This window comes from Narcine bancroftii, chromosome 2, assembly GCF_036971445.1.
Source record: "Narcine bancroftii isolate sNarBan1 chromosome 2, sNarBan1.hap1, whole genome shotgun sequence".
Classification (NCBI taxonomy): Eukaryota; Metazoa; Chordata; class Chondrichthyes; order Torpediniformes; family Narcinidae; genus Narcine; species Narcine bancroftii.
The window spans coordinates 277,216,326-277,236,453 of record NC_091470.1 but is presented as its reverse complement, the minus strand read 5'-3'; the positions used below and the strand labels follow the sequence as shown (position 1 = coordinate 277,236,453).

Sequence of the window (20,128 nt, the reverse complement as noted above, 5' to 3'; positions counted from 1 at the left end):
CCATTTCACACTTGCCTGATTGCAACACCAGCTTCTGCAGACACCAGGAATTGTACTAGGGTCAGGCCATCAATCCCTGGTGTGATATGACATCAACTGACACCGGCATTGAGCTAATTTTGCTTTCACACTAGACACTTTAAAGGCCAATTGACAGTTAATTCCTGGGATCACTTGCAAGTGTGAAAGGAGCTATAGATTGCAAAGCTTTGGCACATCTCAGACTGTAAAATAGTACGAGGATGCATTCCGAAGGACTCACTACAATTCAAAAATGTTGCCTGCTTGCCTAACAGATCTGAAGTTAACTGGCTTAACCTGCAAGCTGTCTTTGAACTGAAAGAAAACAATGTGTCAACCCACACAGCTTTGTCTCTGCATTACAGAATCACACTGTGATCCAGGAACTTGCAAAGGCTACATTCCAAGTTATGGTCAACCTGTTCACTGAACTGGACAAGAGGATCAGCCTCATTAATACCCATCCCCACATAGAAATCTTCCTCCACTGTACATCACCAACTTTCTTAAAAAGATCCACAATGAGTCCATGGATAACAGACTGCTTCCTACATGAGAAAGCTACAACCGGATGAGCGAGGTGTTTAAAACAACAAGCTTTTTGCGGGACTCAGCACATTAGCTGAGGACCAATCAAGTCGCAGAGCAAAAAAGTTACACAGCAGCAAATAAAAATAAAGCAGACATACAGGGAAGCATAAATCTTGTGAGTGGCTCAGTGCAGGAGTGGGAACTTGAAGCTTTGGTTTGCAAGGTGTCGGTGAACAGAGGTTGAGATATTTACAGAGTAGAAAAAAATTCAAGAGAAAACTTCAGAAGGAAATCAGGAGGGTTAAAAGACATGAGGTTGCTTTGGCAGACAATGTGAAAGACAGGTATATTAAGAACAAAAGGATAGTAAGGGACAAAATTAGTCCCCTTGTAGATCAGAGTGGCCAGCTATGTATGGAACCAGAAGAGAAAGGAGAGATCTTAAATGGGTTTTTTTTAACCATTCATTTAGGAAATTGGCACAGAGTCTGGGGAAGTTAGGAAAACAGGCAGTGAAGTCATGGAAACTATACATATTAAAGAGGAGATGCTTACTGTCTTAAAGCAAAAAGAATAAATAAATCCCTAGGGCCTGACAAGATATTCCCTTGGACCTTGAGGAAGGTTAGTGTAGAAATTGCAGGGGCTCAGGCAGAAATATTGAACGTTGTTTCATTGTTTAAAAAAAGACTCCAAAGGTAACCCAGGATATTAGAGTCCAGTGAGCCGGATGTCAGTAGCAGGTAAATTATTGGAAGGTGTCCTAAGAGATCTGATATTTAAGGAGAGTCAACATGGCTTTCTGTGTCATTGGCTGTGTTTAATCAATCTTATATAGAGTTTTTCAAAAAGGTTACCAAGAATGTTGATGAATGAAAGGCTGTGAATATTATTTATACCTGGATTTAATAAGGGCTTTCACAAGGTTCTACATGGGAGGTTAGTCAGGAAGGTTCAGGTGCTCAGTATTCATGGTGAGGTAGTAAACTGGATTTGACATTGGCTATATAAGAGAAGCCAGAGAGTGGTAGTGGATGACTGTTTCTCAGACTGGAGGCCTGTGACTAGTGGTGTGCCTCAGGGATCATGCTGAGACTATTGTTGTTTGTCAGCTAGATCAGGGGTACCAAAAGCTTTTGGACTATCGAACCCTTTATGGAATCCTTGATACCTCATCAATCCCCGCCGGACCCGGGTGGGTGTTTGTGGCATGACGGTGGTGGTGGTGGTGGGGTGTGTGGAATAGTGGTGCCAGACGGACAGGGTGGTGATGCTGGCCCTCGGCATTTATCAAACCCCTGGATTGTCCCATCGACCCCTAGAGGTCAATATCAACCACTCTGGAGACCCCTAATCTAGATCAAAGATCTGGATGATAAAATGGTAAATTGGAACCGCAAATTTGTAGATGACACAAGGATTGGAGGCGTTGTGGAGAGTGAGAAAGGCTTTCAAAGCTTACAGGAGGATCTGAACAATCAGAAAAATTGGGCTAAAAAATGGCAGATGTAATTTAATGCAGACAAGTGTGATGTGTGGCATTTGGAAAGGACAAACAAGGTGGGACATACATGGTAAATGGTGGGGCACTGAGGAGTGCAGTAAAACAGAGAGATCTGGGAACATAGGTCTATAATTCCCTGAAAGTGGTGTCATAGGTGGATAGGGTTGTAAAGAGCTTTTGCCCTGGACCATAGAAGAATGAGGGGAGAGTTGATAGAGGTATACAAAATTATGATGGGTATAGATAGAGTACATGCAAATAGGTTTTTTCCACTGAATTTAGGAGAGATACAATCCAGAGGACATGGGTTAAGGGTGAAAGGGAAAAAGTTTAGGGGGAACATTAGTGGTAAATTCTTCACACAGAGAGTGGTGGGAACGTGGAATGAGGTGCCAGCTGAGGTGGTGAATGTGGGCTCATTTTTCACATTTAAGAAAAATGTTGACAAGTACATGGATGGGAGGGGTTTGGAGGGTGTAGATCAGTGGGACAAGATAGAATAATAGTTTGGTACAGAGTGGAAGGGCCAAGGGCCTGCTTCCAGTGCTGTAATGTTCTATAGTTCTATCTCAAGAGTCAGTGCTCAGGAAAACAAAGAAAGATGAAAACATTCAGAACGTCAGCTCAATCTTTGGCAGTCTGAGGAAGGGACTGGTTAAAGTTCATGACAAAACTCCTGGACTACCTACAGCATACACCTCAAAGCATTAGAGAGTTTCCAATAATAGCTCCACAAAATCTTCCACATCTAACGAATTAATAACTGAAACAACAGCTCCTTTCCCAACAGCAGTATGACCTAATTGCAGCTGGGCCTGACTTACTGAAGGGCAAGTCAAGTCCGTCTTGTGCTTTTTTTTTTAAATTTTTTATTTTTCACACCATAAATCACATTAGCCATGATATACACTTTTTCTTTTTCACACATATACAGTGACTTTTTCTCCCCCCCCCCTCCCTCCTCCCAAGCCACCCCCCCACCTCTCATCCATTTTAGGTATACACTCTAGGTTGCATTAATTCAGTCAGACAATGTTGTCATTCAACAAAAATACACCAGAAATTCTACAGAGTCCATTCTTTTCTTTCCTTCTCCTTCCATCAACTTAGGAAATGTTTGTCCCCGGTAGGTTTTCGCTATTGTATTTAATGTAAGGCTCCCATACTTGTTTGAATATTTCAATATTATTTCTTAAACTATATGTTATTTTTTCTAATGGAATACATTTATTCATTTCTATATACCATTGTTGTATTTTCAAATTATCTTCCAATTTCCAGGTTGACATAATACATTTTTTTGCTACGGCTAGGGCTATCTTAACAAATCTTTTTTGTGCATCCTCCAAATCAATTCCAAATTCTTTGTTTTTTATGTTACTTAGGAGAAAGATCTCTGAATTCTTTGGTATATTGTTTTCTGTTATTTTATTTAATATCTGATTGAGATCATACCAAAATTTTTCTACTCTCTCAGATGTCCAGATTGCATGAATTGTTGTTCCCATTTCTTTTTTACATCGAAAACATCTATCGGATACTGTTGGGTCCCATTTATTTAACTTTTGCGGTGTAATGTATAGTCTGTGTAACCAATTATATTGTATCATACGTAGCCTCGTATTTATTGTATTTCTCATTGTTCCAGAAAATAATTTCTCCCATGTTTCCTTTTTTATCTTTATATTTAAATCTTGTTCCCATTTTTGTTTAGTTTTACCATTTGTTTCCTCATTCTCCTTTTCTTGCAGTTTAATATACATATTTGTTATAAATCTTTTGATTAACATTGTATCTGTAATCACATATTCAAGGTTACTTCCCTCTGGTAAACTCAAATTGCTTCCTAATTTATCCTTCAAGTAGGATCTCAGTTGGTAATATGCCAGCGCTGTATCTCCAGTTATATTGTACTTATCTCTCATTTGTTCAAAGGATAAGAATCTACTTCCTGAAAAACAATTTTCTATTCTTCTAATCCCTTTTTTTTCCCATTCTCTAAAGGAAAGGTTGTCTATTGTAAAAGGGAGTAGCTTATTTTGCGTCAATATTAGTTTTGGTAATTGATAATTTGTTTTATTTCTTTCTACATGGATCTTCTTCCAAATATTGAGGAGATGATGTAATACTGGAGAAGTTCTATGTTGTACCAATTTTTCGTCCCATTTATATAATATGTGCTCAGGTATCTTTTCCCCTATTTTATCTAATTCTAATCTCGTCTAGTCTGGTTTTTCCCTTGTTTGATAAAAATCTGATAGATATCTTAATTGTGCGGCTCTATAATAATTTTTAAAGTTTGGCAATTGTAAGCCTCCTTGTTTATACCATTCTGTTAATTTATCTAGTGCTATCCTCGGTTTCCCCCCTCTCCATAAAAATTTCCTTATTATTTTCTTTAACTCTTTGAAGAATTTTTCTGTCAGTTGTATTGGCAATGCCTGAAATAAGTATAATATCCTTGGAAAAATGTTCATTTTAATACAGTTTATCCTTCCTATCAGAGTTAGTGGTAGATCTTTCCAATGCTCTAAATCGTCCTGTAATTTTTTCATTAGTGCATTATAATTGAGTTTATATAATTGGCCTAGATTTTTGTTTATTTGTACACCTAGGTATCTTATTGCCTGCATTTGCCATCTGAATGGAGATTCCTTCTTAAATTTTGAGAAATCCGCATTATTCATAGGCATTGCTTCACTTTTATTTACGTTTATCTTGTAACCCGACACTTCTCCATATTCCTTCAATTTCTTATATAATTCTTTTATTGATAGTTCTGGTTCTGTTAAGTACACTATAACATCATCCGCAAATAGACTGATTTTATATTCTATGTCTTTTATTTTTATTCCTTTTATATTATTATCTATTCTTATCAATTCTGCTAGTGGTTCTATAGCTAGCGCAAACAATAAAGGTGATAGTGGGCATCCCTGCCGCGTTGACCTGCTTAAGATAAATTGCTTTGATACATGTCCATTTACTGTCACTTTCGCTAACGGTCCCTTATATAATGCTTTAATCCAATTAATATACTTCTCCAGTAAACTGAATTTTTACAATACTTTGAACAAATAATTCCATTCTACTCTGTCGAAGGCCTTCTCTGCATCTAAAGCAACTGCTACTGCAGGTGCTTTATTTCCTTCTACTGCATGAATTAAGTTAATAAATTTACAAATATTGTCTGTTGTGCGTCTTTTTTTGATAAATCCAGTTTGGTCTAAATTTACCATTTTCGGTACCTGTTCTGCTAATCTGTTTGCTAATAGTTTAGCTATTATCTTATAGTCTGTGTTTAGCAAAGATATTGGTCTATATGACGCTGGTAAGAGTGGATATTTCCCTTGCTTTAGTATTACTGTAATTATTGCTGTTTTACATGAATCTGGTAAGCTTTGTGTTTCATCAATCTGGTTGATTACATCTAGGAGGGGCGGTATTAATAAGTCTTTAAATGTTTTGTAGAATTCTATTGGAAATCCATCCTCTCCTGGTGTCTTATTATTTGGTAATTTTTTTATTATCTCTTGTATTTCTACTATTCCAAATGGTTCTGTTAATTTATTTTGTTCCTCTATTTGTAGTTTTGGTAGTTCAATTTTAGTCAGAAATTCATCTATTTTCCCTCTTTCCCTTCGTTTTCAGTTCGGTATAATTGTTTTTTTTTTTTTTTTTATTTTTTTTTTTCACACCATAAATCACAATAGCCATGATATACACTTTTTCTTTTCCACACATTTACAGTGACTTTTTCTCCCTCCCCCCTCCCTCCTCCCAAGCCACCCCCCATCCCCCCCCTCTCATCCATTTTAGTTATACAATCTAGGTTGCATTAATTCAGTTAGACAATGTTGTCATTCAACAAAAATACACCAGAAATTCTACTGAGTCCATTCTTTTCTTTTCTTCTCCTTCCATCAATTTAGGTAATGTTTGTTCCCGGTAGGTTTTCGCTATTGTATTTAATGTAAGGCTCCCATACTTGTTCGAATATTTCAATATTATTTCTTAAACTATATGTTATTTTTTCTAATGGAATACATTTATTCATTTCTATATACCATTGTTGTATTTTCAAATTATCTTCCAATTTCCAGGTTGACATAATACATTTTTTTGCTATGGCTAGGGATATCTTGACAAATCTTTTTTGTGCATCTTCCAAGTCAATTCCAAATTCTTTATTTTTTATGTTACTTAGGAGAAAGATCTCTGGATTCTTTGGTATATTGTTTTCTGTTATTTTATTTAATATCTGATTGAGATCATCCCAAAATTTTTCTACTCTCTCACATGTCCAGATTGCATGAATTGTTGTTCCCCTTTCTTTTTTACATCGAAAACATCTATCAGATACTGTTGGGTCCCATTTATTTAACTTTTGCGGTGTAATGTATAGTCTGTGTAACCAATTATATTGTATCATACGCAGCCTCGTATTTATTGTATTTCTCATCGTTCCAGAGCATAACTTCTCCCATGTTTCCTTTTTTATCTTTATATTTAAATCTTGTTCCCATTTTTGTTTAGTTTTACCATTTGTTTCTTCATTTTCCTTTTCTTGCAGTTTAATATACATATTTTTTATAAATCTTTTGATTAACATTGTATCTGTAATCACATATTCAAGGTTACTTCCCTCTGGTAAACTCAAGTTGCTTCCTAATTTATCTTTCAAGTAGGATCTCAGTTGGTAATATGCCAGCGCTGTATCTCCCGTTATATTGTACTTATCTCTCATTTGTTCAAAGGATAAGAATCTACTTCCTGAAAAACAATTTTCTATTCTTTTAATCCCTTTTTTTTCCCATTTTCTAAAGGCAAGGTTGTCTATTGTAAAAGGGAGTAGCTTATTTTGCGTCAATATTAGTTTTGGTATTTGGTAATTTATTTTATTTCTTTCTACATGAATCTTCTTCCATATATTGAGGAGATGGTGTAATACTGGAGAAGTTCTATGTTGTACCAATTTTTCGTCCCATTTATATAATATGTGTTCAGGTATCTTTTCCCCTATTTTATCTAATTCTAGTCTCGTCCAGTCTGGTTTTTCCCTTGTTTGATAAAAATCTGATAGGTACCTTAATTGTGCGGCTCTATAATAATTTTTGAAGTTTGGCAATTGTAAGCCTCCTTGTTTATACCATTCTGTTAATTTGTCTAGTGCTATCCTCGGTTTCCCCCCTCTCCATAAAAATCTCCTTATTATTTTCTTTAACTCTTTGAAGAATTTTTCTGTCAGTTGTATTGGCAATGCCTGAAATAAGTATAGTATCCTTGGAAAAATGTTCATTTTAATACAGTTTATCCTTCCTATCAGTGTTAGTGGTAGCTCTTTCCAATGCTCTAAATCGTCCTGTAATTTTTTCATTAGTGGATTGTAATTGAGTTTATATAATTGGCCTAGATTTTTGTTTATTTGCACACCTAGGTATCTTATTGCCTGCGTTTGCCATCTGAATGGGGATTCCTCCTTAAATTTTGAGAAATCCGCGTTATTCATAGGCATTGCTTCACTTTTATTTACGTTTATCTTGTATCCCGACACTTCTCCATATTCCTTCAATTTCTTATATAGTTCTTTTATTGATAGTTCTGGTTCTGTTAAGTACACTATCACATCATCCGCAAACAGACTGATTTTATATTCCCTGTCTTTTATTTTTATTCCTTTTATATTATTATCTCTTCTTATCGATTCTGCTAGTGGTTCTATAGCTAGCGCAAACAATAATGGTGATAGTGGGCATCCCTGCCGCGTTGACCTGCTTAAGTTAAATTGCTTTGATACATGTCCATTTACTGTCACTTTCGCTAACGGTCCCTTATATAATGCTTTAATCCAATTAATATACTTCTCCGGTAAACTGAATTTTTGCAATACTTTGAACAAGTAATTCCATTCTACTCTGTCGAAGGCCTTCTCTGCGTCTAAAGCAACTGCTACTGCCGGTGCTTTCAGTTCGGTATAATTGTTCATAGAATTCTCTAAAGTTTTCCTTAATTTCTTTTGGATTATATGTAATTTGTTTGTCTTTTTTCCTTGATGCCAATACCATTTTCTTAGCTTGTTCTGTCTTAAGCTGCCATGCTAGGATTTTGTGCGTTTTTTCCCCTAGTTCATAATATTTCTGTTTTGTCTTCATTATATTCTTCTCTACCTTATATGTTTGTAATGTTTCATATTTTATTTTTTTATCCGCCAATTCTCTTCTTTTAGTTGTATCTTTCTTCATTGCTAATTTTTTTTCTATGTTTACTATTTCCCTTTCCAACTGCTCTGTTTCCTGATTATAGTCCTTCTTCATCTTGGTTACATAACTTATTATTTGCCCTCTAATGAATGCCTCCCATAGTATAAACTTATCTTCCACTGATTCCGTATTTACTTCAAAATACATTTTTAATTGTTTTTCAATAAATTCTCTAAAATCCTGTCTTTTAAGTAGCATGGGGTTTAATCTCCATCTATACGTTCTTGGAGGGATGTCCTCTAGCTTTACTGTCAATATTAAGGGTGAATGGTCCGATAGTATTCTCGCTTTATATTCTGTTTTTCTTACTCTATCCTGCATACTAGCTGATAACAAAAATAGGTCTATTCTTGAGTATGTTTTATGTCTAGCCGAGTAGTATGAGCATTCCTTTTCTTTTGGGTTTTGTTTCCTCCATATATCCAAAAGTTTCATTTCTTGCATTGATTTAATTATAAATTTGGTTACTTTGTTCTTCCTGTTAATTTTTTTCCCCGTTTTATCCATATTTGGATCCAAATTCAGGTTGAAATCCCCTCCTATTAGTATGTTCCCTTGCGTATTAGCTACCTTCAAAAAGATATCTTGCATAAACTTTTGATCTTCTTCGTTAGGTGAATATACATTAAGTAGATTCCAAAACTCCGAATATATCTGACATTTTATCATAACATATCTCCCTGCTGGATCTATTATTTCCTCTTCTATTTTAAATGGCACATTTTTACTAATTAATATAGCCACTCCTCTTGCTTTTGAATTATATGATGCTGCTGTTACATGTCCTACCCAATCTCTCTTTAATTTCTTGTGCTCCAATTCAGTTAAGTGTGTTTCTTTGACAAATGCTATATCAATTTTTTCCTTTTTCAGTAAATTTAGTAGTTTCTTCCTTTTAATTTGGTTATGTATTCCATTAATATTTAAAGTCATATAGTTCAGCGTAGCCATTTTATACTTTGTTTATCTTCTCCTTCCGTTTTTCCATCATTTCCTTTCCTCCTTTTCCATTTCTGTTTTCTTATTTTCAACTCTTTATAAGACAACATTCCTACAACATGCAACATTTTCCTTATTCTCCTATTTATATCTTCTTTATCCCCAATCTCCCCTTCCCCTCCTGAGTTGTCCTTTATCCCTTGTCGGACAACCACATCTCCCCTCTCCATTTGGGTTTGCGAATTCACTCGCAAGCGTCAACTGATTTTGCAGTGACCGCTATTTCTCCCCACCCAGCCCTCCCCAGAAAAGATTTCACTTTTCATGTGTAACAAAGGTCACTCTTTTAATTCCCTCCTTATTCTCTCTATTCCATTACCTTCCCTTATTCATTCTTGTCTATATTATCTATATTTTCCTCTAAGTACAGATACCTTCACGTATGCACATTTTATCTATTCACTCTTATACCTCTTTACCCACATACATATCAATCGTGATTATTTTTACTCTCATTACCCGTCTTCATCCCTCAGTCTATTTTTGTAATTGTTCTGCAAATTTTCGTGCTTCTTCTGGGTCTGAGAATAGTCTGTTTTGTTCTCCTGGAATAAATATTTTCAATACCGCTGGATGCTTTAGTATAAATTTATACCCTTTCTTCCATAAAATCGCCTTTGCTGTATTGAACTCTTTTCTCTTCTTTAGGAGTTCAAAACTTATATCTGGATAAATGAAGATTTTTTGCCCTTTATACTCCAGTGGTTTGTTGCCCTCTCTTACTTTTTCCATTGTCTTCTCCAGTACCTTTTCTCTTGTAGTATATCTTAGGAATTTTACTACAATAGATCTTGGTTTTTGTTGTGGTTGTGGTTTAGAGGCCAATGCTCTATGTGCCCTTTCTATTTCCATTTCTTGCTGTAGTTCTGGACATCCTAGGGTCTTAGGGATCCAATCTTTTATAAACTCCCTCATATTCTTGCCTTCTTCATCTTCCTTAAGGCCCACTATCGTTATGTTATTTCTTCTGTTATAATTTTCCATTATATCTATTTTTTGAGCTAACAGTTCTTGTGTCTCTATCGCTTTTTTATTAGATTCCTCCAATTTCTTTTTTAAGTCTTCTACCTCCATTTCTGCTGCTACTGCCCGCTCTTCCATCTTGTCCATTTTCTTTCCTATTTCTGTTAAGGTCATATCTATTTTATTCATTTTCTCTTCTTTGTTGTTTATTCTTTTTCTTAAATCATTAAATTCCTGTGTTTGCCATTCTTTAAATGACTCCATGTATCCTTTAATAAGAGAAAGTACCACCTTTATCTTGCCTTTCTCTTCTTCTTCTATTTCACTGTACTCTTCCTCTGGGTTGGCCATCTGTTGTTTCTTTGTTGCCCTTTTCTTCTCTTCTTTCTTGTTTCCATTGTCTTCTGTGGTCTCTTCTTGCTGCAGGTGTTCTGCAGCTGTCGTTGCCGGCTGTGGAGATCGACTCCCCAGCTGGTCCCCCCTCCCGTCGGTGTGTTTTTTTTCATGCGCGGTTGCGCACTTTTACTCGGCTCAGCGAGCCATTTTTGTAGTCCATTATCTACCGACCTGAGGGAGCGGGTTTCTCTCTCCACCGCGGGCCTCTTCGAACAGGTAAGGCCTTCACCTTCTTCCTCCGTTGTCTTCTCTTCCTCTCTTCTTACCGTTGCTTTCGATTTTTCTTTTTTTGTCGCCATCTTCTTTCCACCTTTATACTCACTTTTCTGTAACTTTTATTTCTGTGCCTTTGTGTTTTCCTTTGTTTTTCCCGACTTTTCTGGAGAGGGCTGGAGTTCACCGTCCGGCCACTACTCCATCACGTGACTCCTCCCCGTCTTGAGCTTGATGCCAGACACCAGACTCCCTCACCCGAACTCGGTCACAAGAATTATCAGGCAATCAAAGGAAAGGATTGAAGGATATTCTCAAGACCCTCAACTGACAGGAAACTTAGACCATGACCACTCTGTGGGCTGAGCCTATTTGTGTGCAGCCGACTGAAACTGGCAGAGATTCCACCACATGCAGGAACACCACTGTGGTAGAAGCTCCAGGTGCCACCTGGCTCCTCAGCAACATCAAAACCCATAGGACTGGCCTGGAGGTGTCATCCTCATTCCTCAGCGCTGTCCAGGAACAATGATCAATATAGCTCTGCTCTTAGCTCTTTACTCCAGCATTGTAAACAGCCTTGGGAAAACTTGAGCTTTCAGTTCGTTCACAAAGCTGGTAAATGTCACCTTGTACCTCTCAGCAATTTCTGGGGCTTGAGGATGACTTGCTTAAGGATCTGTGGTTTCTGATGTGACTGATAAGGCCCATGTAGACCCAACAACTCATCCCTTACCTGCATCTTCTCTATTTCCCCCACATCTCCCCTTGTCCCATCTGCCCCTAGATACAAGGATAGGATTCCCCTTGTCCTCATCTACCACCCCATCAGCCTCCGCATTCAACACATCAACCTCTGCCATTTCCACCACCTACAACATGATCTCACCACCAAACATATCATCCTCTCTCCACCTTCCCTCCGTGACCTCCTCATCACTGATCCCTTCCCAGTAATTCCTCTCTTGGTAGCTACCCTGTGACTGAGGATATGCAGCACTTACGCCCAAACCTCCTCCCTCACCACCATTCAGTCCTTCCGAGTGAAGCAACACTCTACTTGTGAATCTGCAGGGGTCATCTTTGACATCCGGTGCTCCCATTTTGGCCTCCTCCATATCAGAGACTGGACGCATACTGGGAGACCATTTGCTCTATCCGCTGCAATCTCCCAGTGGCCAACCATTTCAATTCTGCACCCCACACCGACATGTCTGTCCATGGCCAAATGCACTGTCAAACCAAGGCCACCAGTAAATTGGAGGAACAACACCTAATATTCCAACCACATGACATCAACTATTCCGGTTTCCATTAGGACCCTTCCCGTCTTCCTCTCTTTCCCTAGTCCTGTGTCTTTTCTTCCAGCTCCCCACCCCCTTCACTCTCCATTCAGATTGCTACTCCCTGATCACTTCATAGCTTTTTACACTCTGCCCTCCCATTCATATCCACCCATTACCTCTTGCCTGTGGGCCTGCACTCCTTCCTACAATGACACCGCCTGCAGACTTTCTTGATTAACTCCATTTGGTTGGTCCACTTTGAAGTCTCTTTGACGGATGCCTACCCTGAAGAAGTTCTCCTCTCTTCACTGCTCTCCATCTGCAATCCCTGTTGCTCTCAAGCCTCCATATTAAAAGTTTCAAAGCCTTTTGTTTATTTTTCCACAACAGACCCAACCAGGCCCCCTCACCGCAACATTTCTCTGGCTGCCAGAACTTGTCCTCACCCTCAATAACTTCTCCTTTGACATCCAACTTTCTCCAAGTCATAGGGATAGCCGTGGGTAACCGCATGGGTCCCAGCTAAGCTTGCCTTTTTGTTGGCTATGTGGAGCAATCAATGCTACAAGCCTACATAGGCAAAGCTCGACAACTCTTCCTATGCTACAAAGACAACCACATTTGTGCCACCTCAAGCAACTTTATCCACTTTGTGGTTAACTTTCACCCAACCTCAAATTCATTTGGTCCATCTCTGGCAACACATTCCCCTTTCTCTATCTCTTTGTCTCCATCTCGGGAGACAAACATTCTACAGACATTTTCTACAAGCCCACCAACTCCCACATTTTCCTTGACGACACTTCACACCATCATGATTCTATTCCTTTCTCCCAATTCCACCGTCTCCATCCCATGATGTGGTCTTCCATTTCAGATCATGCGTGATGACCTCCATTATCAATTTAGCCCTCGCCCAGATCTCCTCTATTGCCGTCTGCATGGCCTCCTCCGCCCCCAGAAGCAATAAGGACAGGATTCCCCTTGAAGCAATAAGGACAGGATTCCCCTTGAAGCAATAAGGACAGGATTCCCCTTGAAGCAATAAGGACAGGATTCCCCTTGAAGCAATAAGGACAGGATTCCCCTTGAAGCAATAAGGACAGGATTCCCCTTGAAGCAATAAGGACAGGATTCCCCTTGAAGCAATAAGGACAGGATTCCCCTTGAAGCAATAAGGACAGGATTCCCCTTGAAGCAATAAGGACAGGATTCCCCTTGAAGCAATAAGGACAGGATTCCCCTTGAAGCAATAAGGACAGGATTCCCCTTGAAGCAATAAGGACAGGATTCCCCTTGAAGCAATAAGGACAGGATTCCCCTTGAAGCAATAAGGACAGGATTCCCCTTGAAGCAATAAGGACAGGATTCCCCTTGAAGCAATAAGGACAGGATTCCCCTTGAAGCAATAAGGACAGGATTCCCCTTGAAGCAATAAGGACAGGATTCCCCTTGAAGCAATAAGGACAGGATTCCCCTTGAAGCAATAAGGACAGGATTCCCCTTGAAGCAATAAGGACAGGATTCCCCTTGAAGCAATAAGGACAGGATTCCCCTTGAAGCAATAAGGACAGGATTCCCCTTGAAGCAATAAGGACAGGATTCCCCTTGAAGCAATAAGGACAGGATTCCCCTTGAAGCAATAAGGACAGGATTCCCCTTGAAGCAATAAGGACAGGATTCCCCTTGAAGCAATAAGGACAGGATTCCCCTTGAAGCAATAAGGACAGGATTCCCCTTGAAGCAATAAGGACAGGATTCCCCTTGAAGCAATAAGGACAGGATTCCCCTTGAAGCAATAAGGACAGGATTCCCCTTGAAGCAATAAGGACAGGATTCCCCTTGAAGCAATAAGGACAGGATTCCCCTTGAAGCAATAAGGACAGGATTCCCCTTGAAGCAATAAGGACAGGATTCCCCTTGAAGCAATAAGGACAGGATTCCCCTTGAAGCAATAAGGACAGGATTCCCCTTGAAGCAATAAGGACAGGATTCCCCTTGAAGCAATAAGGACAGGATTCCCCTTGAAGCAATAAGGACAGGATTCCCCTTGAAGCAATAAGGACAGGATTCCCTTTGTCCTCAACTACCACCCCACCAGCCTCCATATGCAACATATTTATCCTCCACAATTTCCGCCAAGTACACGATCCCACCACCAGACACATTATCCTCTCTCCACCTTCTGCAAGGACCACTTCCTCCGTGACTCTCTCCTCCGCTCATCCCTTCCCATCAACCACCCTTTGGTACCTACCCTGCGATTGCAAGAAATGCTACAATTTAGCCCACACTTCCTCCTTCACAACTTTTTAGTCCTTCCAAGTGAAGCAACACTTCACTTGTGAATCTACAGAGGTCATCTACTTCATCCAATATTCTTGTTGTGGTCTCCTCTACATCGGACAGTCTGAATGCAGACTGGAAGATAGGTTCGTTGAGCAACTTTGCTCTGTCTGCTGGAATAGCTGTGGCCTCCCAGTGGCCAACCATTTCAATTCTACACCCCATTCCTACGCCAAAAAGTATGTCCATGGCCTCATGCACTGCCATACCAAGGTCACCTGCAAATTGGTGTTAGGTGTTAGAGGAGCCTTACCTTCATCCCCCTCCACCCACACCTCCATGAGTTCCACGCACACCGCGATGCCAAACTCTTCTTCTGTCACCGCTTCCTCCAAGCCCGCTTCCATGACCGTGACTCCCCACCCCCCCCTCCCCCCACCTAAGACTCTTTCTCCCACTTCAAGCCTTCTTCCTCCTCCTGGACACCTCATCCTAACCAGTAGCCACTCTGGACATTTTTATTTCCAACAACCACTAAGACATCAACCGACTCAACTTTACCACACCCCTCTCGTATTCCAATCTCACCTGCTCAGAACGCTCTGTCCACCACTATCTCTACAACAATCTCAACCACACCATCAAACCTGCAGACAAGGGTGGTGCTGTTGTGGTCTGGAGCACTGACCTCTACCTTGCTGAGACCAGCTGACAGATCTTAGACACCATCTACTATTGACCCCTCCTAAAGGACCCCACCACCAAATATAAAGCCACTATCTCCAACATTATCTCTAACCTCATCACCTCTGGTCACCATCCCCCCATGGCCACCAACCTCATTGTTTCCCACCCCAGACTGCCAGTTTCTATCTTCTACCCAAGATACACAACCCCAACCATCCGGATCCTGCTCTTGCCCCACCTAACTAGTTTCATCTTATCTTGGCTCTATCTTTTCTCCCCAGTCCAATCCCTCACCACCTCCATCCACGACACCTCATATGCCCTCCATCTCCTCAATGTCTTCAGATTCCCTGAACCAGACCACCTCACCTTCACAATGGACTTCCAATCCCTTTAACCTCATCCCCCACAAAGAAGGTCTCAAAATATTTCGCTTCTTCCTGGACTAAAGACCTGACCAGTTACCCTCCACCATCACCCTCCTCGGCCTGGCAGAATTGGTCCTCACTTTAAATAACTTCTCCTTTAACTCATCCAACTTCCTCTAAATTAAAGGTTTCCAGCTACACCTGCCTGTTTGTCGGCTTTGTGGAGCAATTCATTCTACAAGCTACACAAGACCCCCAAACTCTTCCTCCATTATCAACAACTACAATGGAGCTGCCACATGCATACACGATGAGCCTGTCAATTTTCTTCACTTCACGGCAACTTCTACCCCGATCTGAAACTCACCTGATTCATCCCCGACAACACTCTCCCCTTCCTGTATCTCTTTTCTCTCCATCTCGGGAGACAAACTTTCCACCGACGTAATATTACAAACCCTCTAGCTCACACAACTACCTTGACTGTCCCCTGCAAGGATTATATCCCCCTTCTCTCAATTTCTCTGTCTCTGCTGCATCTGTTCCCAAGATAAGGTCTTCCAGTCCTGATCTTCCGACACCGCAGGGATCGGTGTTGGGTCCTCGTTGTTTATCATTTATGTAAATGATTTGGATGAAGGGATTAATAACTACATATGCAAATTCGCAGATGACACTAAACTGGGTGGTAGTGTGAAGTGCGAGGAGGATGTCAGGAAATTGCATGGGGACTTGGACAGGTTAGAGGAGTGGGCGGAGAAATGGTAGATGAAGTTTAATGTGAGTAAATGCAAGGTTGTCCATTTTGGAGGCAGAAACAAAAGAGCAGAGTATTATTTCAATGGAGTTAAGCTAGGGGGTGGGGCAAAGGGATCTGGGCATACTTGTTCACCAGTCATTGAAAACTAGTATGCAGGTTCAGCAAGTGGTGAAGAAGGCGAATGGTATGTTGGCTTTCATCTAGAAGGGATTGGAGTATAGGAGTAGAGAAGCCCTCTTGCAGTTGTACAGGGCCCTGGTGAGACCTCACCTGGAGTACTGCTTCCAGTTCTGGTCCCCATTTTTAAGAAAGGACATACTTGCTATAGAGTGAGAGCAGAGCAGATATACGAGGTTAGTTCCCGGGATGGCAGGATTGTCATACGCGGATAGGTTAGAAAGACTTGGATTATATGCGATGGAATTTAGAAGGATGAGGGGAGACATGATTGAGGTATTTAGGATTATCAAAGGGCTTAACAGGGTGAAATCAGAGTACATGTCCCCAATGATGGGAGAGACTAGGACTAGAGGGCATAGTTTAAGAATACAGGGAAGGCCATTTAAGACAGAAATGAGGAGAATTTTTTTTTACCCAGAGAGTTGTGGATCTGTGGAATGGATTGCCACAGAGGGTAGTGGGGGCAGATTCGCTGGATAGATTTAAGAGAGAGTTGGATAAGGCTCTTGTGGGCAGGGGGAGTTAAGGGTTATGGGGATGACTGGGATTGGTTATTGAAAGAGAAAGATCAGCCATGATCCGATAAATGGCGATGCTGGCTCGACGGCCCAATTGGCCTACTCCAGCACCTATTGTCTACTGAAATATTTGCCTTCTTTCACAAAATTGGCTTCCTCTCCACCACCATCAACTCAGTCCTCACCCGCATCTCCTCCATTTTCTCCCTCAACTGCCCTGGCCCTCTCTGCCCCAGACGCAACAAACATAGAATTTCCCTCATCCTCATTTACGCATTCAACACATTACCTGCCAGTTTTTCCGACACTTTCTACGGGATCCCACCTCCAGATACATTTTTTCTTCTCCTCCCCTCTCGGCCTAACATAGAGACTGCTCCCTCTGTGATTCCTTCATGCACTCATCCCTCCCCCCCCCCCCACCCCGGCACCTATCCCTGTGGCTACAAGAGGTGCACCACTTGCACCCACACCTCCTCCCTCACCATGGTACAGGGCCCCAAACAGGCCTTTCAAGTGAAGCTACACTTCATTTGTATATCCACAGGACTGATTTACTGCATCCAGTGCTCCCTTTGTGTCCTTCTCTACATCAGAGACTAGTCGCAGATTGGGAGATTGCTTCGCTCAATACCCCTACTCCGTCTGCCACAACAGAGACCTCCAGGAGCCAACCATTTCAATTCATACTCCCACACTCACATGTCGATCCATGGCTTTATATACTAACCCACCCACAGATTGAAGGAACTCCTTATTTTCTGTCTGGGCACTCTCCAGCCAAATGGCATTAACAATGACTTCTCCCTTCTCCACCTATCATCTCCTGCCTTTGCCACCACCCCTTCCCACTCTATTTTTTTCTTTGGATGCCTGCTGACATTCTCTCATACCTTGATGAAGGGCTCAAACCCAAAACGTTAGTTATGTATTTTTACCTGTACTACACAAAGGACACTGTTTGACCTGCTGAGTTTCTCTAGCTTTTTATGTTTTTACTTCAACCAGAGTGTCCACAGATTTTCGTGATTTACACTTACTATTCCAACCAGATGGCATTAACATCAACTTCTCCAGTTTGCAATAGGCCCGCCCCTCTGTCTCCTTCTTTCCTTTTTGGTCGATTTCCTTTCCTCCAGCTCTCCATTCCCCTCCATTCAGAGAACTACACCTCCTCCCCATCACTTCCCAGCTCTGAAACATATTACCTGTGACCTCTTGCCTGAGGCTTGTATTCCTCTCCCTGTCCACCATTTTATTCAGATATCTGCCTGCTTTTTGATCATACCTTGATAAAGGCCCGAAACATTGTTCATATATCTTTGCTACATAAAGAATACTTTCTCCAGCACTTTAGCATACTAAATTTAATCACAGCATCTGAAAATTTTCTTGTTTAACATCTCAATAAAACAACATTCAATTTCCCAAGATAGCTATTTTGTCAGTTTCTCACATTAAATTATTTTGATGAATCCAGAATTTCTTGACCAACCAGCAGCTTTGATAATCTTAACCTATTCAGAATATACTCACCAATGTAGAATTCCTGCAATGATAGCTGAGGAGGAAGAATGGAAATTATTAACTTGATTTCTTACATCTACCCCGTTTCACCACCAGTCTTTTCCAACAAAAGTTGAAAACAGCAGGATGTACAAACCAGTGTGAAAACAGACAGTGAATTTTGCTATCTTCACTCCACCCTTCACTGCAATTCCATTTAAACCCCTCCCCACCACCCACCCCCAATATCTACCTGATTTCCACTCTGGCCCTTTCACTCCTACCTAGCACCGCTTAGTCAGTTACTTTCTCACTTCACTTTCCCTTCACTCAGAACCACAGCCTTACCCCCACCTATCCCTTGCTCTGTCTGCATCTTCTTCATCCCACCACTATTGCTCTCGACACTCTACCCTCCTAAAAATATCCCTTCTCGTCCTGTCCCCATCTCGTATTCCCCCTCTCCCACCTGCCTCCTAATCCTCCAACCACCCACCCTCTCCCACCATCGCCCTTCCCTCCCCCCACTCTCCCACCGTCGTCCTTCCCCCCCCCCACTCTCCCACCGCCGTCCTTCCCCCCCCCCCAATTCTCCCCCCCTCACTCTCCCACCGTCGCCCTTCCCTCCCCCCACTCTCCCACCGTCGTCCTTCCCCCCCCCACTCTCCCACCGCCGTCCTTCCCCCCCCCAACTCTCCCCCCCTCACTCTCCCACCGCCGTCCTCTCCCACCACCATCCTTCCCCCTCCTCCCACCTCCGTCCTGACCCCCAACCCCCGTCTTCCTCCCCCTTCTCATCCGCCTCTCCCTCACCAAGCAGGATCGTGGTCCCCAGGCTGCTGAGCGCCGACCCATCGAGGCCAAACTGCTCCCCGATGCCCGCCACCCACTTGCCGGAGGGTCCGACAGCGAACTTGGTCTTGGGGGGGCCGGCGCCGTCCCTGCGCCTGTCCCGGCGTGGGCTAGCGGCCTTCTGCGAGGCCCTGACGCTGGCGGGGGAGGCGCGTTGCCGTTCCTCAGGCGAGCCTCGGGTGCTCCTGATGCCGCTGCGAGCCATCACGCCGTCCGCCTGGGGTTGTGCGTGGCGCTCTGCTCCCGGGCACGAAACAGCCACCGTCACCGCGTGCTGGGTTGCTGGGAGTAGGCTGCCTGCTGATTGGTTACGAGGATTTGTTGCTTGGGATGAGCTGCCAGGCTGTGGTCCTCGCACTGAGACTGCGTGATGGGGGTCAGCTACATCGCCTTCCTGAAGCTGCAGCTCGACGACTTTCACCTGCTGCGGGAGAAGGAGGTGACTACTTTCTAGTCACAACGAACCTACAAAGAGGCAGGGAGCTGGGTGACAGTCTGGAGAGGGAAAGGTGGGGCAGCAATGTAAGGGTACCCTTGTGGCCGTTCCCCTCAGTCATGTATTCTGCTTTGGAAACTATGGGGGGAGGGGGGTGTACAATCTACCAAGGCAAAGCAGCATTGACCAGGTATCTGGCACTGAGCCGAGCCCTGTGGATCAGCAGGGAAGGAGGGAGAAATGGAGAGTGGTAGTAGAGGATTCAATAGTTAGAGAAGCAGGCAGAGATACCCAGATGGTTTGTTGCCTCCCAGATGCCAGGGTAAAGGACATCTTGGATGGGTGGGAAAAAGAAGGGTGAG

The 20,128-nt window shown here is 42.0% G+C and overlaps 1 protein-coding gene across 2 annotated transcripts in view; it reads right to left on the bottom strand.

The window, feature by feature from the left end:
* Window positions 1-19,771, bottom strand: part of dpy19l1l (dpy-19-like 1, like (H. sapiens)) — a 110,054-nt gene extending 90,283 nt beyond the window's left edge. The window contains exons 1-2 of one of the 2 annotated variants that reach the window (XM_069921029.1): window positions 19,292-19,771; window positions 18,509-18,533 (exon numbers count right to left, since the gene is read on the bottom strand). In XM_069921029.1, the coding sequence (XP_069777130.1) occupies window positions 18,509-18,533; window positions 19,292-19,535 (269 nt within the window). In that variant the 5' untranslated portion in view covers window positions 19,536-19,771. The remainder of the gene's footprint in view (window positions 1-18,508; window positions 18,534-19,291) is intronic. The other variant, XM_069921028.1, reaches the window with a different exon arrangement.
* Window positions 19,772-20,128: the final 357 nt, after the last annotated feature.